We start from the raw sequence: 27,686 nt of genomic DNA, 5'->3' as shown, positions 1-27,686 counted from the left end.
GTCTAGACAGCCGCTCAGGCTCCCTGCGAGCTCAGGAACCGGAGCCTGAAAGGGAGAGTGGGGGAGTCGGAGAGGAAAAGGTCACAGCGATTTTTTTTTTTTTTTTGGTGGCTATGGTTGTTAACCCTTAAAACCAAGAGAGGATCGCGGCTGGCTACTCCGGCCTGGAAGGGTGCGAGAGCAGCAGAGGTTGCGGGGAGGACGGGGCAGCGCACCTCGGGCCTCCGGCGCTGCCCCCTTCATCTAATGGCTTTATAAAAGCTGTTTCCCACAACAGGAAAAGAGTTCACGAGGCGAACGCCAGATTATTTCGTTCCCAGGAGTTTCTTCTCCCTGGAAACTCCAAGGAACGCTTGGAGCCAGGGTCGGGCGGTCGTGGCGCCAGGGAAGCCTCCGCAGCCTCATGGGCTTGGGGGTGGCGGGGCCCCGGGGGTGTCCGAGCCCCGGCAGCGGGGGGGTTCCCGGCGGCTCTCCGCCTCCCCCGGCTCCCCCTTCCCGCGGGTTGCAGTGGAAACCCCGCGGCCGAGGTTCCCGACCCCACGAGGGGAGCGAATTTCCGCGGCCGCTTTCAGGTCCCGTCAACTTCTCCTGCAGCTCGGTGCCCTTCGCCCCACGGGGCTGCGTGCGTGTTCACAGCGTGTGGCAGCCTCCCGCTCGTGTCTGTGCACAGAGAAGCCAGGCGTACCTGCCTCGGGGTGTTTGGAAGCCCATGGGGGTACGCACACCTCGTGGAGTGCAAGGGCTGGTGGAGAGCGGGGTCTGCATTAAGGCTCGGGTGGGCCGGGGGTTATTTGCAGCTCCTGCGTGCGTGTGTGCTTGCTTTTGTACTGAGATGTCCTCGGTGGATGAGATGCTGCGCTGATCGTGGCGTGCAAGCCTGGGCGGTACAGATTAAAAGCAGTTAAGGCTTTAGAGCGATAGATAAAAGCTGGTTTTGTTGGATTCGCCTGCAGCGCAGACCATTCCCATTCCTCTTTGTCTGAGCCCCGGTTCCGGGCGCTACAGCCTTATTGGAAATGCTCCCGAGCAGTCCACGCAGCCAGGGCAGCCGGCAGCTCAGCGCTTATTTACACGTCACATCTAAATACATCTCTAATTAGATAGAAGCAACGCCGGAAATGGCAGATTTGTTGCATATCTAATAGAGACCAGTGCAAACAGACTCAGCAGGGTTTCCCTCTCTTCCCCCCCCCTCAAAAAAAAAAAGACCAGCAAGACCAAGCTAGTAATCTGAGACAGAACAGAAATGACTTCTCTCATTTGAGTGCATTATGAACCACATTGGCAAATGCCTCTATTCTAATATTTAAAGCAATACTTAGGATGTGTGAACTGAATGCCCAAATATGGACTGGGTCTTGAAACAATACTGGTGCCTTGGCTTTATTCCTGTGCTGGTGGACAATCCAGGCTCCGTGTCACGCACTGTATCATATCTGCCCTTACCAGGATGTGCCAAGAGCTGCAGCTTCACAGGCAGTTTGAAATTATTGTCCCCTTTTCCTCTTGTTCTCCCATCCCATGATAATTGAGGTTTTTTTAAGGTTGATGAAGAAGCCAGTGTCCACCTAACAGGGATGCCAGAGGCAAGGCAACTGAGCTCCAGGGGTTCCTGTACAGTCCATGCAAGCAGACTTTGTGGATCTGTGCAGCTGTGGGACCACACAAAGTTGTTGACGTGCTTTCGGATCTCCGTTTGCGGAGAAAATGGACCCAGACCACCACAGCCCAAAATAATTAATGCTGTGCATACCAAAGTAGTTTTAGCAATCTGTGGCTGTCCTTTAAAAGGTCTCTCAACTTTGATTGGTGAATGGCCCCTGCAAAGACAGGCAAAACACCTGCCCTGGCTCAGGTTGTAGCTCTAGCAGCCACGTTGCCCTGTTGCCCTGAGAGTAAACGTGGCTTGGAGTAAATTGGTGCTTGGCATGGAGGAGAAGCGGGCTCTGATTTCTGCGCGTCTTGACAGAGGTGTGGGCTGTTGCTGGGACTCAGCGGCATAGTTGGGTTGCACAGGTAATATGCGATACGCTATCTTTCCCCCAAACACCGCAATAGATCACATTTTAGTGTGGGCTTAGAAAGAGCAACATGAAGCCGAGCTTATATACTTCCTCCTTAGGCTGGTGTCGCTTTTGAAATAATTGATGGCCAGATCGGGCGTGTTCCCCTCTTTTTCTTGGTTTTGCAGTTCCCTGAGTGTCAGAGGCGAGCTGGCTGGCTGGGGAGAGCCAGGCTAACCCCGTTTAACTCTGGCGGGCAGCTCTGGCCGTGTATTTGCATGCGGGAGGCCTGGGCTGCAGGCAGGGGGAGTTCCCGTGGCCCTGAGCAGCTCCCGTTAATCCTCCTGTCCTTTCTGGGAACGGGCTTATGGCAGTCGCTGCTCCCAAGCGACCTTTCCCTCCGACTCGACCCGCTCAGGTCCTGAGACTGTGGCGGGCAGGGCCATCTCTCCCGGGGGAGCATGTCTTTCGTGGGGGTTTCTCCGGAGCGGGCAGCCTGCATGCCTTGAAATAGCTGAGCAGGCAAGGTGGAGACGGAAAGGAGGCGGCCAAGAACTCGTCGCAAATGTGGATTTAGGAAAGTTCTGCCGCTTTCCAGCAGGGAATTAATTTTTCCTTGTTTGCTGGACAGCAGTTCTTGGCTGAGTGGAGATTTTTTTCCCTTTCCACTCTTCCACTGCTGGGAAAGTTAGTGAGTGAGAGCATGCTTCAGTACTTGCCCGCCTGTTTTCCTAAACCGTTTGAGTGATTTGAGACTCCTTCCCTGTGCATATAGGTGCTCATCTCACCCCAAACCTGCCTTGTGAGCTAATAGATTCCGTGCCGTGTGATTAGACATGCAAGGAAGTCCGCTTGGAGAAGATCCTGACAGCATGAAATATAATTTGTGATCTGAAAGACAGTTTCCAGTATAATCTCATTATGCACCACAGACTCCCGGTGTTATTTTGTAGAAGGCGGACAATGATCAATTTACATTGACCTGGGGCTGGGCGAGCTTTTAGATGGTAATTGCCATATTGATTTGCATGCAAAAAGAAGACCTGCTAAAATTAAAGACCGGAAGCTAAATTAAACTAAATTTATTGTCTAGGTGCAAACTAAAAGACTTGTTAAAGTCTAGGCTAGACTTGGAAAGCTATGAAGTTGTGAGAAAAATTATTCTCATCCCAATCACTTTGGAAAATGAATCTACATGACGGAGACGAGCACTGCAAAGACCCTATTGTGAGCGGAGGCACACAAGCCTGGGCTGTTCCGTGTAAGCCCCGACTCTCTAAACAATCAGAGAATAAAATATCTCCTCTGTCCAATGAAAATCTCCGCCTGAATGTTGGGATTGTCGTGCTAAGGAAAACAAAGCTTTATTTGGATAAGACAATTAAAGTGGAAAGCGCAGAATCCACCAGCCACACTGGGAATGGCTCGTATAAAGAGCTGAGTGTGTTCAATAGAACACTGGGGAAAGGGGGAGGCTCAAGGCTGCGCTCGGCGGCTGAGCCGGCACGGGAAAGCCTGGCATTGTGCTTCCTCCGCCTGCTCCTCGGCCAGGAGGGGTGAGAGCGCTCCCAGCCAAATGCGCTCGCCTTTCCATTGCTCCTGCTGCTCTCAAAGCAATCTGCCACGGCCGGGAGCTGCACCGGCGCAGCTCTGCGCAGGGTCGTTCCCTGTGCACCTCCAGACAGCCTGTGGTGGGTTGCAGTATGCCAGTGCTGCCAGCCAGCCTGTTATTCTCGGTGCGTGGTTTGTTTTTCATTTTCAGTTGGAGTAGTTCTTGCTCTTTCCCCAGGTGTTCGTTTAACGCTCAGGCATACCTCACCTAGGGGCCTCCGTATTTGCATATTACAAAACATTTGGGCCTGTATACTCAGTTACAACAGTCATATCTCCTCCACAGGAGTATCGGAGTAGCTGGTGCCTGGCACAGTTGATAGAGAGAAGTATGCCTGTACTTGCACGGGCAGCAGACCCTGTGCCTGGGGCAGCCTGGTGGCTGTCCTTGTGCTTGCGTGGACTGGGAGCCACGAGGCTGCCCGTCCCTCACCTGCTGCTATGTTTCCCCGCTGCACTCCAGGAGTGGGGCAGCATTGCAGCCGGGGGTCTCCTGGAGGGGGTGGGAGAGCGTTGTGGGGCTCATGTAGCCGCAGCTTTAGTATGGCATTTGCTCATGGTGGCAGGTAGGGAGAGACAAGTGAAATCAAAAGCTGGAGGGGCGTATTCTCAGCTCTCCTTGAAATTCACAGAGAACTTGCTAATAGCATGAGAAGGGATAGGCAGAGCTCCTCTACTTTCCAAGTGTAAATTCACTTCCCTGAGCCAAACTTTCTCCATGTGAAAGCTTCTGGCTATGGAGAGATCCTACAGGGATCCCTGATCCCCAGGCAATCCCCTTTGCTCCCACGCCCCAGTGTGCTGGGTTGTGCTCTAAGCCTCTCTGGCTTGCCCACAGCAGGAGGAGGCTGAGCTGGGCGTTGAGGGAAGCCCTTCCCACAGGATGCGGTCCTCCCGGGCTCACCTTGCTCTGGCCTGGTAGTGCTCTCTGTGCGGTGTTTTCCTTTTCTCCCGTTTCAGTAGTCAAGCACAAAGCAGATTAGCAAAGCCCCGTGCAGAATTAAGCAGCCCGGTGCAAAGTTATGCTGAGCTGCTCCTGGAGGACTTGCCTGCTTTAACCCGGCAGACCTCCCGTGCTATGCCATGCTTTGCAGTGCCAGGGCAGACCAGGGCCAGGGGGCAGGGGTGGATGCTTCCCGGGGACTCCACACAGTGGTGGGCAAGGAAATCACTCTGGCTAAAGTTGTGAACAGCAGGAGAAGCTGGAACAATACTTGCAAGCAGGAAGTGATCTCCCAGGGTAAATGTTTTAATGGAAGTGTAACCTGGCATTGCACAAAAACCCAACCCAAGGCGGCTGCTGCCAGCTGGGGAGGATGCAGGGCTCGGGGAGATGCGTGGGAGGCGGTGCCGTGCCGTGCTGCGCCAGGGGCGCCCACGGCAGAGCCGTGCGTGTGGAGCCGGGGGCGGCTGCAGTGCGGCCTGCCCTGAGCAGGCGGCTGAAGGTTGTCTTATTTTAGCTACAGAAATATCTCTCTAGATCCGTTACTGTGAGATCTCGTTTGCAATAAACTGTATTGGCTCTCCTCTTTATACAAATTGGTGGTATGAAAGAAAACCCAGCCTATATGCACGGAGGCAGGCATGAGCTAGTGAGATCAGGTTTCCTACTGAGCTCCCGGAGGAGAAGTCAGCATTTGATTGAAGCTACACTTGGTTCTTGGCTCCCAAGGGACACCAGCCCTGAAACACGAGAGCCCTCCCTCCTTTTTTTCCCCCTTCTCTCTCTTCTTCCTCTAAAAGCCTTTGTGCTGAAAGAGCCTCAGTAGGCACGAATCGCCAGTCTCTCACAAGAGTATGTTGCAGCCTTTGCTGACATTGTTTTGTTAGCAGTGGTTTTTACCAGGCCAGCAGATTTCTAGCTACGTATAGGCAATGAATAGTCGATGATCCTGACCTGTGAGTACGTACTGGCATCATTTGTCGGTGAATCCGATTCGGAAGTCAATTGGAAGGTGTCACATTGGTGTGAAGCACCTTAGCTGCCTGCGGAGCGCTGCCCTTTCGCAGGAGTCAGGCCAAGACGGAGGTGTGCTCCCAATAAAATGAGCTATTTTCCGTTGCTAGTGCTGGCTCCCAAACCACATATAAGCACCTAGAAAGTGCACTTCCAGCTCCTGTGTCCTCTTCAAGAGTTCGTGTGGTACACAAATTTCGGAAAGTTGCTGTGTCGTGGTTTTCCCTTAGAGATGCACAACTTGGGTAGTGCTGGGAGTCAAACTGAGCAAGGAAAGCTTGCCTCGAGTTGATTTATTTTTCCCTCACTTCTGTTCAGTATATTTCACCTCTCCTATAACTTCGATGCTGATAGAAGAATGACTAAGGGCAGGGAAGGAGGTACGGGGGATTTACACTCAAATTCCAGCTGTGCCCAACAAAAGGCCCGCTGAGAGTGCGCAGCACACTCCTTTGTTGCCAGGTGGTTGTATCGCAAGCAAAGTTGGACTCGTGTTTTCGGTTATTGAGGTTTTTCTTTTCTTTTTTTTTTTTTTCCTTCCGTACGAGGGAAAAGGCTGAAAGTGGAAACGCGTCTCTGCCGGCCGGCTGTGCAGCGAGGCCGGGGCTGCCGCGGGCTGCGAGCGGCGGGGTCATCGCCCGGGGCAAGGCCGGCGGGGGCGGCCGGCCGCGGCGGAGGGGCCCCCCGGCGGGAGCTTTGCTGTGGTAACAGGTCGGGCACTGTTGCCGCCGGCCCCGTGCGAGGCAGCAGGGCAGGGGAGGCGGGGGTGGGGAGCCCGGCCTTCCCGGGGACGCGCCGCGGGGGCGAGCTCGTCGTGTGTCGTGGGGCGCTGCGCAGTTGCAGGCGCGGCTTTCCCCGCTACTGCGGGGTTCCCCCTCGCCCTTTCCAAAAGCCAAACCGAGAGCGGAGCTCAGCTTCGGATAAGGCATTTGGTCGGGCGAGAGTGCGGGCTGCAAACCCCTCTCCCCTTGGTTGGGGAGAGCCCCTCAGGGCTCGGGACCCCGCTGGCATCGGGTTAGCGGAGCAGCCCATCCCCCGGCCGGCAGAATTCCCCCGGAGCAGCGAGGCACCGCCTGACCAACCGCCGGGAACAAGCACGTTTCTGGCCTCGGGGCGGGGGAGGCGGGTAGAGGGTGTTCCTTGTTTCGAGTAAACCAGCTGCAGTAGTTGATGGTAAAGCAATGAAGGCAAGACACAATGCTGCTGTTGTTGGTTTGATCTCGAACTGGGGATTGTTAGTCTGGATTTAACTCTGTGGCGAGGGGGGGAAGGCGAAGGCTGTTTACAGCCAGTGCAAATAATGTGACAGCTGTTGAAGCGCGAAGAGTCCGCGCCTCGCCGGCACTCGCACACAAAAGCTCTCGCTGCGGCCGGAGCAGCCCAGGGGCCGCCCCGCTGCTCCCGGAGGCACCGCCCGCCGCTGCGGGGCCCGGCACGGCACTGCGGGGCCCGGCGGGCATTCCGGGCGGCGGCAGGGCGGCGAGCCTTGCTCCCCTGCCGTGGCGGCGTCGCATGAGCAAACGCGGCTAGGCGGGCAGAAACCACCCCCCCTGTTTCTCTCCTCCTCCGTTTGATTTATAAGCGCAGGGAGGCTGCGGGAGGAGCGGTCGGCTCCGCGCCCGACCCCGCCGGCTTCAGCACTGGGAAATCCCTCACGGCGGCAGATTTGCGCCGGCCCCAGGTGACTTTGCAGGAGCGGCGGGCAAGGCGTCCCGACAGCCCCTCGGGAGGTGAGGGCAGCCCTGCTCCGAGCCGGTTCTGGCCTCGGGTAGGGCACGGCACGGTGGCTGCCTGTGCGGGTTTTGCCTCCCGAGCACGTGTTGGTGGTGGAGGAGTTGTTGTTGTGTCTTGAGATGGCAGCGTGTAGTCCCTGGTAACCTGGATGTACGGGCACCCCTGGAACAGGTCCTAATTGAAAAACTCCTCCCGTGTAAATAGCCCAAGTGGCTATTTCTCATCAAAGCCTCTGCATCCAAGCCCCGTGGTTTGCGTTTTGAGTGTGGGATATAAAATGCTGCCTGTTCTTGACGTTTGCTCCAGTACCCAAAGTGATATCCCATCCCTTTCAGAAGAGCCTCTGGAAAGTCGAGGGAACTTGGAGAACTGGGTTCCAGCCTATATTTGTACCTGACATAGTTTTGCTACCTACGAGAATCGCTATGTTTTTTATAGCAAGTGACCTCCACATACTATTGTCTTTTTGATAAGGTGGCTCTGGGGCGGAAGGCAGGTAGAAGGGGGAGATGCTCATTTTCTCCCCTACCCTCCCTTTTTGCAATTTTCCTTGATGGGTTGCCTTTATGTATTTCTCTCTCCAGTGAATCTATTATTTTTTTTCTTTCTCTTTCGGCCTTGACTGTCCCCTTGGTCCTTTATGGATTACGCTCTGCTATTAGTGGCGAAAGTGCGCCAGTATTCAACAATTTTAGCATCAATTCCTATAAAACGGTGTTTTATATGACATGTACAATTTTTCTGCAAGAATACTGCTTGTGAAACTAGTTTCACCGTGGAGCAAAGGCGGAAAGATAAACAAGCCTGCATAGCCAAAACACTGGCAATCTCTGCCTCCTTCCAAATCTTTTAAAGTCACGGAGTAAAATTTTCAGGATTATGCTGCTGCCTCTGAGGAGAGAATGTCGCTGGTGTAAAAAAAAAAAAAAAAGAAAGAAAGAAAAAAGCTAATGCAAATTAGAGAAAAATAATTTTCTTTCAGCGATATGCAATGTATTAGTCACTTGTTATCATGCTTAGAGGCAGACCTCATTTGCGCGTCTGCCAACTCGTTCACATCTGCTCAGAGCTGTTCAGGGCATTTTAACCTTGGCGGTGTCGTGTCGTAGTCCCACGGATCAAGAACGAGTAATTAAAGCTCTAAGCAGCAAAAAAATTCATAGCCGCCCATCTGCACGGCAGTTGATTCGCTGCTTTGTTTCGGTGCGGAGCGCCGGGATGGGAAGGCAGGGCCGACGGCGGCCTCAGCGCTGTCCTCCTCTCTGGCTGGGAATCACCGCCACCGGCAACTTTATTCCCCCCGCCCCCCCTTTTTTATTAATTTTCCACAAAAAAGCCGAGCCTTGGTGTGTTTTTTTTTCTTTTTTTTTCTTTTTTTTTTTTTTCCCCCCACTGTTTCCCGGACGGTGAGACGGGTGGTGCGCAGCGTTGGCTGTGCCCGCCCTGGACGTGCGTTTCTTCTAAAGGTTTGGAGAAGGTGATGTGATGCTGGGACGCAGAGTTACGGAGTCGTTTTCCGAGACGCTTGTAATGCCGCTTTCGGAACCGCAGGCTCGCCGGTGTTTTCCAGAACTGCTCAGGAAAGCCTTTCCCATCAAGGAGAAACGTTAGCGCCGTAAATGCAACATAAACTTTGGGGCGAGGCTAATTTTTATGCATTGTTTAACAGAAACCGAGCTATATATTTGTTTGTTGTTGGGAGGAGGCGGGGGGGGGGAGGGAGGAAAAAGCCCCAACTTCCCAAGCACTTTTTCTTAGATGCGGCCGCCGAAGGGCTCCATGCACCGGGGGCTGGAGCCGGCCCTGCTGCGGCTGTGCAGACAAAGCCCTGCGGGGAGCGAGAGGTTTGCAGGCCGGCCGCGCTAGGGAAAACGAGAGACGGAGACACCTAAGTTTGATATTTAGGTGTTGTGCGCTGGCGATTTGCTGCATGAAGCGCGGAGCCGCCGTCTCCCGGCGGGGATGCCGCGGGGGGAGGGTGAGTTGGGGGGAGCGGACGGAGCCGCTCCCCATCCATCAGCCCCCTCGAAGCTGTTGCTCCGTAAATGAGGGAACCACAGGCCCTGTCAGCCGCAATTATGCAAAATGAAGTCGTCCGTGATCAATATCTCCCAACGTCCCCGACGGATGCGTGGGGGGGCCGCCCCCGCCCTGCGTGCCGCGGCGGCTCCGCGCCGGGGAGCGGTGCGCCGGGGTGGCCGGAGGGAAACCAAGGGCGTATGTCCCATTAATCACCCCCCTCCCTCGGGGGTGCGGCGGGGGCTGAGGGAAGGAAACGGGGGCCGTGCTTCGGTATTTCTGCAAGGATAACGTTGCGGAAGTGAGCGCAGCCTTTCGCCCAACTCTCTCTCGCAGGAGCGCTGGGACTTTCGTATTTAATGTGTGTCTGGGTCGTCCCCCCCCAACCCCTTAAATTTCTGGGGATATCGGGGGGAGAGGGGGACGGCGGGGCTCAGAGGAGCCCGGTGAATGGCGAGCCCGTGGCGCTGGGCTCGCCCAGCCTTCCGCGGCCGAACAATGGGGGACGGGCGGGGGGGGGGGAAGGGGCTGGCTTGGTGGTATTTTTCTTTTTTTTTCTTTTCCTCCCCTCTCTCTTTTCTTTATATTCCCCTGCTGAAAAGCAAAGCCACACGGAATAAAGGCAACAATGAAGGGCTCCCGGGATGCCGAGTGCGCGGCGGGTTAATGGGGTGGGGGCGCGCAGGCCTGGGCTCTGCTTTCCCTTCCCCACGCCGGGAATGCGGCCTTAAATTACCTGAAATGCACATTTCTGCCCGGCCCGCGGTGCGTGGGTGTGTGTGTCTGTGTGTGCCCCTCTCTCGCTGCTGCCGCTGCTCCTCCTTCCCAGCCCGGGCTCGGCTGCTGCCTGTTGTCTCTGGCAGCAGCAGCGGAAACCTCGCTCCCGTGCGTGTGTGTGTGCGCGAGTGTCTGTGTGTGGGGGTGTGTGTCTCTAAAATGGCGCGGACGGCCTGGGTAGGGAGATGCCGCGGCGGGTGGGCGAGGGAGGGAGGCCGGGCTCTCGCCGGGGGGCCCCGTTTGCGCGGGGGCCCGGGGATTTCTGCAGCGGAGCCGGTTTGCGGCTCCCTCCGCCACCTCCTCCTCCGGCAGCCTTGTTCATGGCATGACCAGAGCGGCGGCAGGCTGAACTGCCGTGCTGCCCGCCGCGGTGTGTGGGGGAGGAAACCCCTGCCCGCCCCCCCGCAGAGAGCAGCCTGCCCGCCTGCCGCCGCGGCTTGTGCTGGGGAGCGGAGGCATCGCCCGCGCCGGGACGGGCGCCGGTAGCGGTGGTGCTGGGCTGCCGGGGCGGCGGAGGGTGTCGGTGTTTCCCGCGAATCCCCGGGAAATCCTTTCACGCAACGATGCCTCAAAGTTGGGTACCAGTCTCCTCACGTCCCCCAGGTGTGTGTGGGGGAGCCTTTTCAGTCTCGCTATCGCACGTCCTCGATGCCTTTAAACCGGGGGGCGCGGGGTGGAATGGGAGCGAAGGCTCCTGCCCTGCGAACGTCCCATAACCTTCAGATATGGGCATCGCCGAGGCAGCCTTGGCCTGCCGGGCTGCCCCACGGAGGTGTGTCTCTGGGGGTCTGGGTCTTCCCCCGGAGCTCCGCGGCAGGCGGTGCCGTTTGGGCTCCGGGGTAAGGCGGCCAGGGTTATTTGAAGGATCGCCAGCCATTTTAACTTTCCCTTATAGGCCTCCTCCCCCGCCCCCTTCCCCAGTTCCTAGACTTATCATTAATTGAAAACTTTTTTTTTTCCCTTTTTGGCTGCCGCCAGCGCTGAGAGCGTTGCAGTAATTCGCCTCGCAGCATATGGGAAAGGGGGAAAGCGCCGCTGCCGCTACGGCGCAGCGACTGTCTGTGCGGGGTCCAAGGCGTGACAGACGGCGCGGGGGGGCGCGGGGGCCGGGGCCGCCTCTCCCTCGGGCTGCCTGTGCCGGAGGGGGCCGCCCCGCTGGAGCCCCGCTGCGGGCGGGGGAGGGGGGGGGGGGGCGTTTGTCCGCCGGGCCGGAGCAAGGCACAGCGCGGCGTCCGTGCCCGGCGGCGGGGAGGATGCCCCCAAGGCGCCGGTGCTGGCTCGGCGTCCCCGGTTGTCCTCGGACGGCTCCGCCGCACCGTGTTTACACGGTAGAAAGTCCTGGTCGCCGTCCGACACGTGACGGTGTAGGAGCCGCGGGGGGGACGGGACACGGAGGACGACGGGGACGGGGGGCGGCTGCGACAGGAGCCTTAAAATAGACTCCGACCCCTTTGCGCTGCCTGCACGCTGCCTAAACCGAAATGCATTACTGTCGTGCATGACTCAATATGTATTTTAAATCGGTTTAGCGATCTCGCTGGCGCATTGTGCTTAGCTTTATGGTTAAATGAAATGCCACACGTCCCGGGTAAAGGTCAAACTTCTTCTCTAATCCGCGGATCCGTGCGGCGGCTACTTAGTCTGGAGCTTCCCCCTCTGGTTTACAAAACGTGTCACTAGCGGTGATGCCGTTTGGAGATTGCAAAAAATAACCTACCGTGGTGGGTTTTTTTTTAAATTGCAACCACCCCTGTTCTTTAAACACTTGTCTAATATTAGATCGCTGGCTGCTGCCAGAGCTTTATAGGGCGCACTGTAAACCGTGCAGCAGTAGTGTCTCTAAAGTCTCCTTTCTACCCGTGGTACAGGTCGTTGTTTTTATAAATCGTAAATATGTAAGTCGGAGGTACAAGATAAACGAGGTACCTAAGCACATTCATAAGCAGCTGCCCGTATTTAAGCTTATAAATACCGTACAAACGCTGCCCTTTAAATCAAGCTCCAGATGAACAGGTAGAGGGCTAATCGAAGGAGATCGCTACGAGTCCCCGATTGCTTTTCACTCCTCTCGCAGGGATTTTCGCAAATCTAGAAATGATCCTTTCAGTGGCCTGGAACCGGGCGCCGACGGAGGTGGGGGGTTCAGAGCCGAGTAATTTATTGCATTGCTTTTAATTTCCGAAAGGCCGGGTTGTTTGCCGAAGCGCCTGCCGCTCCGGCGCTGCCACCGGCGCTCGCAGACTTCTTTTTTTTTCACCCCGTGCAGCCCTCCCCGCCGGCTGGCGTTGCGCTGTTGCTGGCTCTGTGGCTTGTGCAGTGGAAACTGGCGGGCTGCCAGGCGGAGCTCGGAGGTGGAAAAGAGTAAAGGCGCCAAAAGGGAACTCGTGCGCCGTTGCAATTCTCCTCCCGCCCCGCTTCCTGGCTCGCTGCAGCCGCCGGCCCCGCCGGGCTTCCGCCACTCCACACCCCCCCCCCAGCCCCACCGCCGACTTTCACCTCTCACACTCGCTGCCGGGCACCCCAGGGCCGGGGGGCGAGAGGAGGCTGCCTCGGCCTGGGCGGCTCTGCCCTCCCCTTGTCTTTTCCCCGGAGGCACGGAGAAACGGCGTCTTCCTCCTTTCCCCCCCCCCGCCTTCCCGCGGGCATCGGGTTTTTCTCGTTTCCACGCCAGGAGCGTGTTAACAAAACTTTGCTGCTGCTGGCGTCAATGGCTGCCAAAAGTCTGTTGACGTTGCGAGGGAGACCCAAACGTTTCCCTTTTTAATCAGCTGCCCAAAACAGCGCCGTGTGTGTCTCTGCCTGCCTCTGCGGCGCGGGGCGCGGGCAGCGCGGGGCAGTGAGTGTTCCCGGCGCGGCTCGCCGGGGCCCCGTTCGGCACCACGCCGGGAGACAGGTTAGTGCTTGCAGGGGCTTTTTCACAACTAGTTTCACACGGCGGCATCGCTGCGGAACCGCGTGTGCGTTGCGCGTCTCGCTCTCCCCCTCTCCCACTCCCTCCCTCCCTCCCTCCCTCCTCCGTGCATCACCGTCTATATTTAGCTGCAAATGGCTTTATCGGCCAGACACCTCCCGGAGGAAATGCCGTGCGCTCTCCGGCGGCCGAGCCCCGCTCCGCGCCACGCCGCGCCGCGCAGCGGGGGCGGCCGGGGAAGGGGGGGGGCTGCGGCGCCCTGGGGCGCGCTGATAGTGGCGGGGGGGGGTGCGTGGTGGCCCGGCGGGTGACGGGGAGGGAGGGGGAGACGTGTCCTCGGTTTCCTCTGTGCACTGGGGCGCTCAGCCCGTCGTCGGGGTTGCATAACGGAGCTGGCTGTGCCCGCCCCCGCGGAAGCTGGGCATAAATAGGAACGGTGCTCTCTCCCCCTGCATCCCCGGTCCTCCCCCCGCACTATTCCCGAAGCGCTGAGGGCTTGCGGAGCTGCCGGCGTTTGCCCGAGCCGCTGGTGTCCCCTGAGAGCCGCTGGCCCCGACGGGTGGCTGCTTGCGGGAAGAGAAAGAAGGGGAGGAAGGGGCGTGCGAAGAGTTAAAAGTCTTGCTGCTTGTTGCAATGAAATTATGGCTGGCAGTGGCGCCGCTGCTCGTTCAGCAGACCTCCACTTTTAAACAGTTCACAAGAAGTTCATCAGGGCGGCGATTATAACTGCACACACACGTGCCTCCGGGGCAGTGAGCGCCCAAGGGCGGCAGCTTTTGGGGAAGGGGATGGCAGTTGGCAGCTGGCAGCTGTTGGGAGTATGGGCTCTGACCCGCTTGGGTGGGCTCTGGGGCATCCTACCGCCTCCCCACATCCTGCACCCTGGCAGGCTTTGCCCTGCTCTGGCGGTGACGGTGGGACGTGGGGCCTCCAGATTACCCGCTGCGGCTGGGCAAGCTCTTGGCCTCCCATGCAACTTCAGTGTTTTCTATCTGCACATGTCAGGGGATTGACGGGCTCCAATTTGGGCACCGCGCCTTATCTTAATGATACACTTCCACTGGAGAAACCAGACGGGTGCAGGCGGCCCCTCGGAGGGGCGAGGAGCGGGATGGGTTGGCCTCGTGTGCCCCCGAAGGAAGGCGGGGAGCGGGGCCATGCGCTGCCAAGGCCCTTCTCTCCCAAGCCAGCATCCATCCCTCATGGATGAGGCAGCGCACGGGGCGGCTACTAACCTTATGTAGAACCCTAAATCACTCTCTCCGTGCTGCTGCTGCCTCTATTGAAAACATTACGAGCGGCACATCTGGAAAACAGTAAATCTGTCCAGAAACCGTCTTTCCAGCGAAATAACTCCTTTTGAATGATAGCGTGGTATCTATTCTCTGCGGATTGTTGTTTCCTCGCAGCAATTTTTTGTGGACTTCATTAGGGAAAGCTAACCGTTCTGGAGAGAGGAGGGTCAACACGCCGTTTCATTAATATGCATTTGTTCCAGACGTGGAGTTTTCCACAAAAGACCTCTTTGAGGGCAGAAAAAAGTGTTGGGGAACAAGGGTTTCCTGCCGTTTCAGTGCTTAAACCTCTCTGAACGTGTGTGAAGTATTGTGTTGAAGGCCTGATCTGGGCTTCTTCCCCATTAAATGCCAAAGTGATCATTTGCATATTTTGTAGCCTGACAAAGGAAATGAGTTTGCTGGGGAAGCATGGATGCTTTGGGAGACGTTAGGCATTAAACTCCCAGTGGTCAATCGCCCGTTACTGGCTTGTGTGTGTGTGTGTAAAAAGAGTATCATGCCTCCTGCTTAAAGGCTTCTATTTTTGTGAGAGAGGAAGAGCTGAGGGATATCCTGTGCATTAAAGGCTCCCCCTACTTATTAACCCAGCATTTAGCAGCAGGATGCAGGCTGAAGCTCAGTCAAAAGAAACGACTCAACCTCCAAAGAGCAATTAAAATCTTGCACTGGAATAAATCATGCACCGCGATAATCCTGTTAATAAAACGCAGCTTGTCCTGACGCTTCGCTCATGCAGCAAACTAGAATTTAATGCGAGTGGAGGTGGCGTTAGGCAAGGTAGAGGGGAGGAAAACCCTTTCCCCATCCACCACTGGATGCAAAAATGTGGTTACCTTTCACCTGCCACTCCGGCTGCACACAGTGCCGATCCTCTTGGACTGCTAATACTTCTCCAGCGAGCCCGCTAATGATTTCTTTCCCTGGAGTGAACAGGCATCATTGAATTACTGAAAGCGCTCGCAGCAGCAGCAGCAGCCCTGATGCAGAAGCCACCAGGGCTCGGTGCTTAATCAAATCAAGGGGTGGGGAGCTCGCCAACCCACTTACTATTTTTAACCCCTTTCTCCAAGTTAGTCATGTGCAGATGCTAAAGGGGAGTTTTTTATTTAGATCCCTTCTGTAGCAGCGTCTCTTCGGTTTTAAGTCCTCGTGTGAAAGCTTTATCAGCAATCAGTGTAGCTAATACGCACAGTATGTGGCTGTTCTTGCTCCTGTTCCTGCTCCTGTGCGTTCCTAATGCAGAGCTTTTGTGAGCACCTGTGGGTAGTTTTGCACGTTCCCCCAACCCATGGGGTCTCCCTCCTTGGTTCAGCGTACGTGAGATGAAGGTTTGGGGATTGGTGTATACTTGGCTGGCTGAGTCATTTCTTGTTCAAATGAAATGCAGTGGAGAAACTTTTATTTGTCGATAGCCTGGAATGATTCTTAATTTTCTGGATGTGTGCTGGGGAAAAGATCCATCTCCTCTGACCTATAAATGCCCTCAATTTGCTCCTTTATTGCAGGGTATCTCCCTTAGCGGTTAACGTAGGCAGCTCACTCCCCGCACCAATCCTGCATTCATTATTAATTACCCGGAGGGAGGCTGGCTGCTCCGCCGTGATGTTTGCACTTCCTCCTAGACAAATCTGCTCAACTTTTTTTTGTTGTTTTCTTTTTTATTTTTTTTTTTTAATAGAATATAAAACTGTGAAGAAAAGCATCAATTTTTAAGAAGACGTCATGCTTTCTGCAGCTCCCCTGTATGGCAACGTTCATAGCTGGATGAGCAATGAAAGGGTCCGCATGTGTGGAATTAATGAAGACAGGTAAATATTTAAGCTTCTGGCAAGTTAAACCACACTGTAATTCTGCAGCATGAGGTCTCAGAGTTCGCTCGCTTCCCTAATGCCAGAGTAGGTAGCTGCTGCCTTGCATTGAGATCAGCCTGGCTTGGAGGGGGGCGGGGAGAGAAACAAGACGTGCCTGAGAGCGGTAGAGCAGCCGCTGATTTACTATTTAACAGGCAACCTGGGTCAGTGAAGTGGGGACGCCCTTTAAAGAGATTACTCCCCAAAGCAGCCTTTAAATGCGCTTTTACAATTAATTTATTATTCGTATTTGTGAAGGGGAATTAAACCAAATAGTGCACACGTTCTTGCGGTGATTCTGTACGGCAGAGGAGCTCCTGCCTGCGACTTGGCATTCCCTGCCTTCGGACCAATGGATTGTCCTATGAGATAGGAACAGCGGCCTTTCTGTCTCCCACAAGTCAACTTCTCTTCCTCCCCACATTTTTTCCTGTTGAATGTAATTAATTCAATGATTAAAATTACAGTCTTTAGTAATTTTCAATGGAGTGATGCAGGCACTGGCCATTGTCCTCTTCCCTTAAACTGCAGCTTTTTAAAAAGCAAAATGTCACTGAACAGAAGCTGCAGGTATGCCTGTGGTTCTCTGTGCCAATTTTGAGTGGTTTTAGTGTTTTCCTGTCTTTTCTTTGAGCCTGTGTTCTCACTGTTGTGTGAAAAGCCTCTGAGAAGCTGGGAAAGTTTTTGGTATTGCAGGGAAAAACTATTTGCAAGCATAAACTGGAGGAAAATGGCCAGCCGTCTCAGTCTGCCTTCCTCTCAGTTATTTAGGCATAATATTTTTACCTGCTACTTGCAGAAAGGTGAATCTTTGAAAAATGAATAAACAAATACATTAAAATTACATTTCTGCTTGGAGGTGATGATGTGCCTTTAAGCACTTTGATTGAAAGGGGTTCTTTTGGATAATGCTGAAACTTTCCTTCTGCTGCACATCAGCGATTTTTATCCCTGGGATTTGAAATTTGGCACTAAGGTATATTCTTTATCAGTGCTTTCTGTGATAACAAGTCCCAGTGCTGCAACACTGGTATGGCACAGATGTGCAGCTCCTTCTTTAGCATGGAACAGCTGACATTCGTATGATATTAGCGTGTGTGTTCTAATTTTCTCTTCAGCAGCGTTTATGGATGGTACATGAACAGAGTATGTTTTAAATGGGGTATTCTCTCCTTGGAAAAAGAAAAGGGCAAGGCTTTGACAAAAATGACTTGTGTTGGAAGAGGCTGTTCTGAGGTGTGCTTGGTGTGTTCTTGTTGTCAAAACCCTTTATACCTGTTTTCAAATGGTCCTTGCTTTCTAAGGTAGGGGCTGTGCTGTACTACATGCGACTACAGCATGATAAATATGGTATGTGGGTCTTTTCTAGGAGAATCAAAATATGGAGGTGATATAATCTTGTACTGATCTGGGATGTGCAGGATGTTTTCAGTAAGCTTTTGTTTCTTAATAGGAAAATTCCCGTTAACGATGGCGATGCACCGAAAAGCAGACTGGAGCTGAGGGAAGAAAATCACCTGAATCACAGTGTGGTAAGAAGTTTACAGCTTCATGCTGCAGCTGAATCTGTGCCTGTCCTTCCCACCCCCAGGTGTTATTACATGATCGATTTGGAGAAGTTATTAAAATAACTTTCTCTTGCACCTCTGGGCGGGCTTAGGCATGTACCAGTTGTTTCCGTGAAACAGTGAAGTGGGATTTTGTTTATTTATCTCATTAATCTCTTGATGCTGACTTCCTTGAGTTTTGTTGTTGTATGACATTGTATTTTTACTTCTGGTCTGTTATGAATAATGTCGTGCAGCGCACCCGCATGTCTAACATTAAATAATAGTTCATGTAAGTGTTAAGTACATCAGTGCTGCAGCAAAGTTGGTGGTTTTCTCCTTCTGTGAGCATATGTGGGGAGTGGGGAGTGGGGAAGAAATGTGGCAGTGGACTTTCCTTCGTGCTGCATCCTCAGACGCCTGGGCCTGTGAATCGTGTGGTGGTGATGAGCCCCGGAGCAGAACTGTGGTGGAGAGAGAGGTCCTAGAGGAGGAGAGGTTCTCTATCCTCCCTGCTCTCGGTGCCACCAGCCCACATGCTCTTGCTTTGGTGGACCTGGGGCTGAGGAGCTGGTTGCCACATGGGAGCGATGCCACTGGGCATCGTCTCCAGGCCACTTCTGGCTGCTTGAACATCCTCATGCCTTTGCTTCTAACCGATGGATTTTGGGTGTGAAGAGATTTGTATTGATGTTAGTGGTGATACATATTGCTCTGCAGGTTCCCATTCTAACATTCTCCAGTGTGATCAGCCTCCCAGTTTTCCCAACAAACAAGGTGTTTGCATTGGCATTGTTTTTCTTCTAAATGCTGACATGTCTGTAGTTTGAGCGGTAGTTGTTGTAGCGAAATGTGAAAGTAACATACTTCTTGTTCTGTAAAGGTGGATGCGACTACAGCACATCGCATTGACAGTCTCGCAGCTCTGAGTATGGACAGGTCTGGACTCATGCGAGAAGGACTCAGAGTCCCCAGTAGCATTGTCTATTCCAGCTTGTGCGGACTTGGCTCGGAAAAATCACGGGATGCTACGAGTTCAATAGCTGGGCTTGGATTTACTCCTGAAAGAAATCCAGAGATACAGTTTAAGTCTAATCCCCCTGAAGTGGTAGAAAACACGCCTGTTTCTGGAAAAGCCCCCAATGGCTTCAGTGGTATATACAAAACACCACCTGGAATACAAAAAACCTCTGTTCCAACGGGAGAGACGCTGGGTTTGGACCGAGCTGCGGGTGACAAGCAGAGTCCTCTTGCTGTCAATGGTGCTAGTTACCTAAGGCTCCCCTGGGTAAACCCCTATATGGAGGGTGCGACACCCACCATATATCCTTTCCTTGACTCACCAAATAAGTATTCATTGAACATGTACAAGGCATTGCTACCTCAGCAGTCCACCTACAGCTTACCGCAGCACCTGGCTTACTCGCCTGTATGTACAAACGGTGAACGTTTTTTATACCTGCCTCCCTCCCACTATGTTGCCCCCCACATCCCTTCATCGCTGGCATCGCCCATGAGGCTCTCGACTGCTTCGGCTTCACCAGCGATCCCACCTTTGGTGCACTGTCCGGATAAGAGCTTGCCGTGGAAGATGGGAGTCAGCCCCGGCACCCCTGTCGATGCACACGCTTACCCACACATCCAGAGCAGCAAGCAGCCCCGGGTCCCCGCTGCCAAGCCGGCCCCCACCAACATGCCAACGGACCCCGCGCTCCTGTTGCCGCACTCGCCCCGGCCATCCCCCCGCCTCCCCCTGCCCGCCCAGGTAGGGGACTCCTATGCCGATTTCCACAAACACTTCCCCAGGATCACCACCTCTCCCTCCTCCGCCGTTACCCTCCCTAAGCCCTACGTGAACGTCGGTGGTGAATTTCCACCCTCCCGTCTCCCCAACGGGAAGCTTCCCAAAGGCAGCGATGCTGGGGAGGCACCTCAACCAGCCACCCCCCACACGCGGAAAGTTGGCCACGACCGGAAAGATGGCAGGTCTCCCCCGCTCCTGGAAAAACAGACCCCGACCAAAGATGTCACTGACAAACCGCTGGACTTGTCGGCAAAAGTCGTTGATGCAGAAACCGCCAGCAAGTCAGACCACAGCAAGAAAATGACACCGACAGTGCTGGTGCACGGCAGGGCGGGAGGGGGGACGCACTTGTCCAGCAGCGACATCGTTCAGAAAGAAACCATTTCTCCTGGGAATGGGTGCCCCATATACAGGCCTGAAATTATCAGCACGGCACCCTCCTCCTGGATTGTTCCTGGTCCCAGCCCCGGTGAGGAGAGCGGGAAGAATGTCCAGCTGAAAAACAAGGCACTGGACTGGGTGATTCCGCAGCAACGGAGCTCCTCCTGCCCCAGAATGGGTGGCACGGAAACGGTTGTCGGGAGCGTTTCCGGAACAGTGTCGGCAGGAGGGCGACCAGCATCGGCGTCGCCGGCTCCCAACGCCAACGTGGACTGCGCCAAGACGGCCAGGAGCTCTGCGGAGAGCACCGCCTCGGTCATACAGCACGTCGGGCAGCCCGTCGCCACCCCTGCGAAACACAGCAATAAGGTGGCCAAATCCTGTGGCCAGGAAGCCAACTTCAAGGCGAGTGAGACCGCCCTGGCATCCGGCCCCATCTTCTTGCCACCCAACGAGGCATTTCGCTCCCCGCCTCTGCCCTACCCCAGGAGTTACCTCCCGTACCCGGTGCCGGAGGGGATAGCCATCAGCCCTCTCTCCCTCCACGGGAAAGGACACGTGTATCCTCACCCGGTCTTGCTGCCCAACGGGAGCCTCTACCCTGGTCACCTGGCTCCCAAACCTGGCCTCCCCTACAGCCTGCCGGCAGGGCGGGGGGAGTTCCTAACCTACCAGGACGCACTGGGGGTGGGCATGGTGCACCCCATGCTCCTTCAGCATTCGGCTTTGGAGATCAATAAGGAGGAGAAGGCAGAAAGGAGGTCGCGGTCTCACGAGAGGGTCCGGTACGAGGATCCGGCTCTGCGAGGCAGGTTTCCGGAGCTCCTGGAAAGCAGCGGGAAGATGCATTTTGAAGTACCCAGCGACAAGACCATGAAATTGCACCAGAGCTCTGGCCACGGTAAAAACTCGGCCAAAAGTGACAAACACCTCTTCCCAGATCTTCTGCGAGACGAGCAAGAGGCTAAAAATGAAGCAAACATAACGAAAGCTGGCTTTGCTACGGAAAGCAGTAATCAGGCTAATGACCCTACAAAGCACAAGATAGAGCAGGCGTCGCAGCACAGAGATTTTATTGTAATGAGAGAGGAGTTTGGAAGAAATAATGATCTTCATGAAACCTATAATTTCAAGCAAGCCCAGAGTTCATCAGTGTTTGGCTTAAGGAAAGAAGATTTATCTGTGAGCCAGCCTAAAGAGAGAGTGGCAGTCCAACCTTCGCCCGCTTTCTTGGAAAGTGCTCACGAGAGTGATGCTCCGGCTCTGGCTTTTGGCAAGGTGCAGGAGGACGCAAAGCCATTCTGCATGGGGACCGCGCCGCCGAGCATCGACGCCAACCAGACCTATACCAAAGACGGAGCTGAGGATGCGGAATCTGCTGATGGCAAAGTATTGAAACCCAAGCCGTCTAAGTTGGCCAAGAGGATTGCAAACTCTGCCGGTTATGTAGGTGACCGGTTCAAGTGTGTGACGACCGAACTGTACGCAGACTCCAGCCAGCTCAGCCGGGAGCAGCGGGCGTTGCAGGTGAGTCCGCGCGGTCCAATGACCGCCGCGCTTTTTGTTGTTATTTCTCTGTTGAAAGTCACAGTCAAGTTTAAAAAGTTGAGAGAAGCAGCGCAGGTGGGGAAATCAGAATTTTTTTTGTTAGGGTGTACTCACCAGAAGTGGTTTTAAATAGCAAAGTAAGTTTGTTACTGAGAGCGAAGTGATGTAAAGAATAGTATGTATGGTTTTTACATATGTACATGCTAGTAGGCTTTAAAGGGCTTTTACTAAGATCTGATAAGAATGTTAATGTACATGTAAAATGTTTGTGCAGTTTCGGAGGGGAGTCGGACAGGCATGCATGTTACCTTGGCACTAGCGATGGCTGTGATTTCTCAGCTGACCTGCAGTGCCAGTGAGCAAAGCGCACCCAGAAGTGGTGATTAATATACCAAATGTGCAGTTTGATGGAGAGGAGTCGCAGCCATGCGTTAGCGGGTCTCAGGCAACGATTGTGCTAAGTGAACACGTAGAAAAGTGTAGGAGCGGTATTGAGGTTGATGCTGAGGGATGACAGACAGATATTGTATTGAAATATCCTTAAGGTATTTTACTTTTAATGAAGGGATGAGTTAAGCCAAATTGTTTTGCATTGTTAGAAAAGAATTGGTTTATGCTTATAAAAATGGATGAAATTATCTAAATGATCCATTGAGTGCCCATTTTAATTACATAGATGGAAGGATTACAAGAGGACAGTATTTTATGTCTACCTGCTGCTTACTGTGAGGTCAGTTCTTCAAATTTTTATTACTAGACTCTTACATAAACCTTTGAGTTAAATTTCATTTTCAAATACACAAAGGGAAGTTTGTGGGCCATGGTCGTCTCTATTCATTGTATGGTTTTGTGTTGTTTGTTTTTTGTGGGTTTTTTTTTGTTTTTTCTTTTTTCCCCCCTTTTTGTTTTTGTCTCTTTTTACCTCCAAAATGGAATGTTTTTTGTTTTATATACAACATACATTTATATACATACCTTACATATATACACTTATATATGAAAGAATTGTGTGGCTATTTGCATATAGATGCTAGAACACTGTTTTGCAAGTCAGGTGTATTAAACTCCTACCCTAGCTGTCTATCTGAAACCTTGGTTTTAAGCTGATTTTCCTTTGGAAATGCTTTCATATAAGGTAAGGTAAATGAAGTAGCTTTTATTGCAAGACTTTTTTTTTTCATATCAATTCTCTTTCTAGCGTGCAATGATGCGCTTCTCAGAGTTGGAGATGAAAGAGAGAGAAGGCCAAACAGCTACCAAAGACTCAGAGGTCTGCAGATTCAGCCAGGCAGACTGGGAAAACTTGAAAGGAAACGGTGAAAAGAAGCCAAAGTCTGTCGCTCTGGAAGATGCCATTGCCGACCAAAATGACAATGACAGATGTAAGCGAATTTAGATGGCTTTTTGAAGCGTGTACGTGTCTCTGTGCCACGGCAGCTTGCAGTAAAGCTGTGCAGGCAGTGTAATCTTTGTGTTCTCGCGGTGATGCTGGTTAAAGTCACTGACCTTGGCCTCTGCGGGTATGGAACTACCATGGCTGGTGCTCTCCGTGCTTGTTTTGGAGTCTGGAAGTTACCGGTTATGGTTGTACTCACTTTTCAGGAGATAGTTAACTGTCACCAAAGTTACTGTCCTAAAGAGATTGTCTGTTTAATTGATGAAGTACCACATCAACCAGTGAAAGCAAAGGTCTATGGTTCTGTTTCAAAAGCAGAAAGGAGATGGGGGAAGAGTGAGAGGCAACAAGGAGTGCAGCTTCCCGAGGGTGCTGTAGCGCTGGGAAATGCCAGTAGTGCAGCTTCCAGGCAAAGCAGGGATGAAGGACAGGAGGGTGATGGGGAGCAGGAAAGGGCATCATCTGCCAGGCTGTCTTATCTATAAAGGCTGGATATAAAACTCCAAACTATGAGAAATTAGTTTGCCTGGGTGACTTATTGCTGCAGTGGCCGGGGAGCATTGGTTTGTGTGGCTGGCTGGCACAGGTCCTTGCCGGCAAGCGGGGGGATATGAAATTCCCCATGGGGCCAGCAGGGCTGGCTACTCCCTCTAGGTTGCTGCAAGATATAGGAGGACTGTGGAAAGTGTGTGCTAGCAGCACTGTCCTGAAAGCAAGACAAACTTAAAAAAAAATTGTATCAGTTATGATTTTTGACTGTACGCAAGTTTGTTTTGTTTTGTTTTAAACTCATGGTAAGCATCTGGCTTCGATCCATTTTCCCGATTTTTTAAAAATTTTACCTATATAATTAAGGAATGGATCAGTTCTTCCTGCTGCTACTTTGTTTTTAACAACTCAGAAAAAAAATCTATGCCCAAAGTATCGCAAAACAAGAGGAAACAGACTGCAGACTGCATTGTGTGTGTGTGTGCACTGTGTAACTCGGTGGTTAAGTGTGCTCTTCTGTAGGTTGAGATTCATGAGTAGGGCTAGTAGAAAATTTCATTCAGGCAATTTAATAACTTTGAATTATTGTTCTGGTCTTTGGTTAATGCTTTTGGCAGAGAGCATGCTGGTCAATCGTACTTGCTTGGTTCCTCACCTAAATCAAGTTACTGTGTTATTGCTGTCACTGCAACAGCAGCCTCAACAAAAATCGGCCTGGCAAAATAGCAAAGGAAAGTTTTAATTGTAGAAGTGGAGAGTGTGCCGGGGTGGGAAGAGGCAGACTGAGCCCCTGGAAGATGAGCGAGGCTTTCCCTTCTCCAGCCTGTATTGAGGTGGCTTCAGGGAGGAAGGCACTGCTGCCTTTCAGTCCCCCTGCTAAAAGCGAAAGCTCGGCAGGCTGCTGCCCCAGCTCCCCCCTTTACAGCCCCCCTTGCTCCTCAGAGGGCTCAGGGTGCCCTGGTGATGCCCTCTGTTAAAACCCACTCTAGGTGTGCTGGGAAGTGTAAAGAACAGCAGCAGGGTCCTGGCAGTTGTTCTGGCAGCAGGGCAAGATGGGTCTGGGGTGAGAGGGGGATGGTGGTCTGTGGGGTCAGGGATGGGCACAGGAGAGGGAGGCAGAGCCTGCTTTGAGGTGGGGGAATGCTGCTGGGGGGATCACTACGGGGAGGAAGAGCATGAGAGCATTGTTGGTTGGTGAAACGTCCACCCTCCCATCCTTGCAAAAGGCTGATGATATGGTGTGTCCTTAAATTCATCATTTAGTGAGGTCTCTGGCACTTGAATCTGCTGGCTAAAATGTCTTGAAGGCTATTAAATAACTGTTGGAAGCAGGGAAAGTATGTTCCGTCTTATATTAGTTTGTTCCTTGCCTCTTCTAATTAGCTCTGACTTGACAGGCTATTTCAGAGTTTGGCTGAATGTCTAAACTCCTAAAAGTGCAGATCCGTTCTGCTGAGGGAGCTCCTCTCCTGTATGCATGCCTGTACAACAGCAAATACTTACCCGTACAGATTCAGATCTCAGTAAAAGTTTTTTATTGTGGTGGTTCACCTCCTGCCCCTCGGGATAGCAGCTGATAAATCAGGAAACCAAGTTTTACGCTTCTTGAATGCTTCTGGTGTAGTGGCTTGGGCTCTGGCGGGGCTTGAGCTGCCAGTGGTCTTGATGCATCTCTCGCTGAGCAACTGGCAAAGGGGCGATGTGCTTTGCCTGCTCTTCCCCTTTGTTTTTCACCAGCGAGAGCCAGGGCTACTTATCTTTTGCCTTCCCTTTCCCCGCAATTTCTAGCCACGCTGTTGGTGCGTTTGGCTGTAAAACTCTCGAACGGGAACTAAGCTGCTGGGTTGCAACCTCTTCCGTTTTCCTTTCTGCCTCCTGCACGAGATCTTGCTGCTGAAAAGATGCTTCACCTCATTTTACGTAGCATTCATCTAGCCCTGACTACAAGCAAAGCAGTTTGCTTTTAAGTGTGTGAGCGGGGAATTTAGGAGCAAAACCAGCGAGCTGTTAGGCACGACCCCTGCTGTGAGTGCTTCACCTGCTCGGTGTCAGCGGGGAAGAGGAAAACCACAAGCGAAACCGTGATTGTGGCATGGATCTGGCTTGCAAGGCTCCTCCGCCGCCGCCTCGGTGCAGCTACAGCCCTGCCTGCCGGGGGTGCAGGAACTGATGGGGCCGTAGCAGCTGTTCGCCCCCCTGGATCCTCTAAATCTACCAGTGTGGTGACAGCAGCAACAACAAAAGGCTAAATCACACAGGCAGGTGATGCTTACAGAGGGATGGGATGGAAACTCGCTTTTTTTAGCTTGCCCTTGGACTTGCTCATTTTCCTACTTTTATAGCGTGTGTATGGACTTTATTTTGAGCAAATGAAGACAAAATATCAGATTCCTTGAACTTTTCCTCTGACTTGCTCATGTATGGCTTTCCCATACTGAGAACCCTCTTAAGCTTCATCTTGCCTTCTGGAAAAGCGAAAAAAAGGTGGTGATGGTGTTTTTTGTGTTTTTAAAAAAAATTTAATTTAATTAATTAATTTATTTATTTTAAGGCCTGATTTAAGGGAGGTAGCTGTGTTAGCTAATTAATGAGCAGTTAAAGCTAAGGAGTAAAGTAGAAGTGCTTTAATTCTCTCCCATCTTGTTTAGGTTTTGCCGGGTGTTCTGAGAGCAGCCACGAAGCTGCTTTGTTGCCAAGGTGACTTGTAAATGTTGCTGAGGCGATGCTGCTCCGGTGCATTTCCATAGCACAAACATGATAAATTATGGGATGCATATGTCATGAGTCATAGGATTGTTCAGAGATCAGGTGATTTGAGCTATTGGCATGGACACGAGCATCAATACAGACATGTGATGATCGCATGTCGGTTTGTAACAAAGCTCTTCTAGCGGTATTGAAAAATCATACCGAAGTGTGAAAGATTGAATAAATTCTACAAGCTGTGAATTTCTTGTTTGAGGAACATAGTTACCTGTTTATCTAATTTTATAGGAGGAAGAGACTGCCTGTTTAAACCTTAGCTGGGAAAAATAAAACCTCATATGTTAAAAATGTGATCTTAAGGCATGAGGTCATGGGGAAAAAGTTGAAGTGGTTTCTATGTGTGAAAGTATATGGTGTAATGTGCTGGAGACTTGAGAGCTGATGTTCAGCCTTGGAGTGAGGTGCCAGTGTTTCTTTGCATGGTCATCTGCTGCTTTCCTCGCTGGGCTGTGTGTGTACCTGAACAAATTAAAGATGGAGACAGTAAACATGTCCTTTGCCCTGGTCAGTTATTACCTTCCTGTGATGGGACATAGTGCAAAAAGAAAAAAAAGAAAGAAAAAACCAAAAGTCTGTGCCCGGAGAATGGCGGTTGCTTGTCCGTGCAGCACAGTGGGCTTGGGCAGAAGGAAACGAATGTGGAAGGCTCCCAAGGAGGGGCAGTTTGAGGGAAAAATGAAATCAGCTGGGTTCCTTCTGCCCGATGGGATACTCAGAATTGGATGCAGAAGGTGACTTACGGAATATCTTGTTGTGGTCTCTATGCTGAATACTGGGTTTTAGCATTTGGATAGTCATTAGTGTCCTCAGATGAGTAAACGGTGACTTGCATAAGTGAGCACAGTGAGAGGTTGCTCCAGGGAAGAGGAAAGGCTGTTTTTAGCTGCCATGTTATTTGAACAAAAGAATTGCAGCTTAAACACTCAGATGTGTTTCCTTGTTTGCATCGTATGGGAGGACCTGCTCTCAAGCAGCTGACAGCAACAGGAAGATGGAAAAATGAAGGAAAGTTTTTTTTGGGGCAGCATGTTTGTGCATACATGTAACTGTTTCTTGTGAGATTGTAATCCATGCACTAAGGAGATACTGCTTCAGGCAGAAATCATATGGGAAGAAGCATCTTCTTCCTTGTTTCTAGTTGGGTAGGACAGTGAGAAATGGTTTGGGTTGTCGGTGCTGGTTCTCACAGCTGATATGAGACTGGCAAATGCTGGAGGCTTGAGGAAGGAACACGTCTAGGAGTTTAATCTCCTTACTCATAGAGGTGTGTTGCTATGAGAACTCAGCATTTATCCTGTGTTTCTGGCTACCTCGTCACTATTTGAATAATGATGATACAAAAACTCCAAGTATTTTGTTGTTTTCTTCCTCGGGTGGAGGAAAGGATGTCAGATACATGGTGGAGGGGGGAACAAAAGCAGATCAATTCTCCTTATCCTTGTTGGGTGTGCACGATAATGCTTATGTTGCTGTGCCTCATGTTGACATTTCTATCTTAATTTGGGGAGACATTGTGTCTGATCCAGGTTGCTTGCAAAACAGTTTTGAGGACAGAGTGAAATCTGGTGGTAAAATATTAATAGAGCTTGCGCTCT

At 52.4% G+C, this 27,686-nt stretch overlaps 1 protein-coding gene across 6 annotated transcripts in view; it reads left to right on the top strand.

The window, feature by feature from the left end:
- Nucleotides 1–27,686, top strand: part of BCOR (BCL6 corepressor) — an 82,065-nt gene that overhangs the window by 26,689 nt on the left and 27,690 nt on the right. For 4 of the 6 annotated variants that reach the window (XM_082073586.1, XM_082073590.1, XM_082073589.1 and 1 more), the window contains exons 2-6: nt 15,989–16,118; nt 17,614–17,692; nt 18,591–21,419; nt 22,117–22,170; nt 22,639–22,822. In XM_082073586.1, coding sequence (XP_081929712.1) covers nt 16,033–16,118; nt 17,614–17,692; nt 18,591–21,419; nt 22,117–22,170; nt 22,639–22,822 — 3,232 coding nt within the window. In that variant the 5' untranslated portion in view covers nt 15,989–16,032. Of the gene's footprint in view, nt 1–10,684; nt 10,705–15,988; nt 16,119–17,613; nt 17,693–18,590; nt 21,420–22,116; nt 22,171–22,638; nt 22,823–27,686 lie in introns of those variants that run through there. The other 2 variants (XM_082073587.1, XM_082073588.1) reach the window with 2 other exon arrangements.

Source organism: Streptopelia decaocto (genome assembly GCF_964273445.1).
Source record: "Streptopelia decaocto genome assembly, chromosome: 1".
Lineage (NCBI taxonomy): Eukaryota > Metazoa > Chordata > Aves > Columbiformes > Columbidae > Streptopelia > Streptopelia decaocto.
This window is presented reverse-complemented; position numbering and strand designations above follow the sequence as displayed.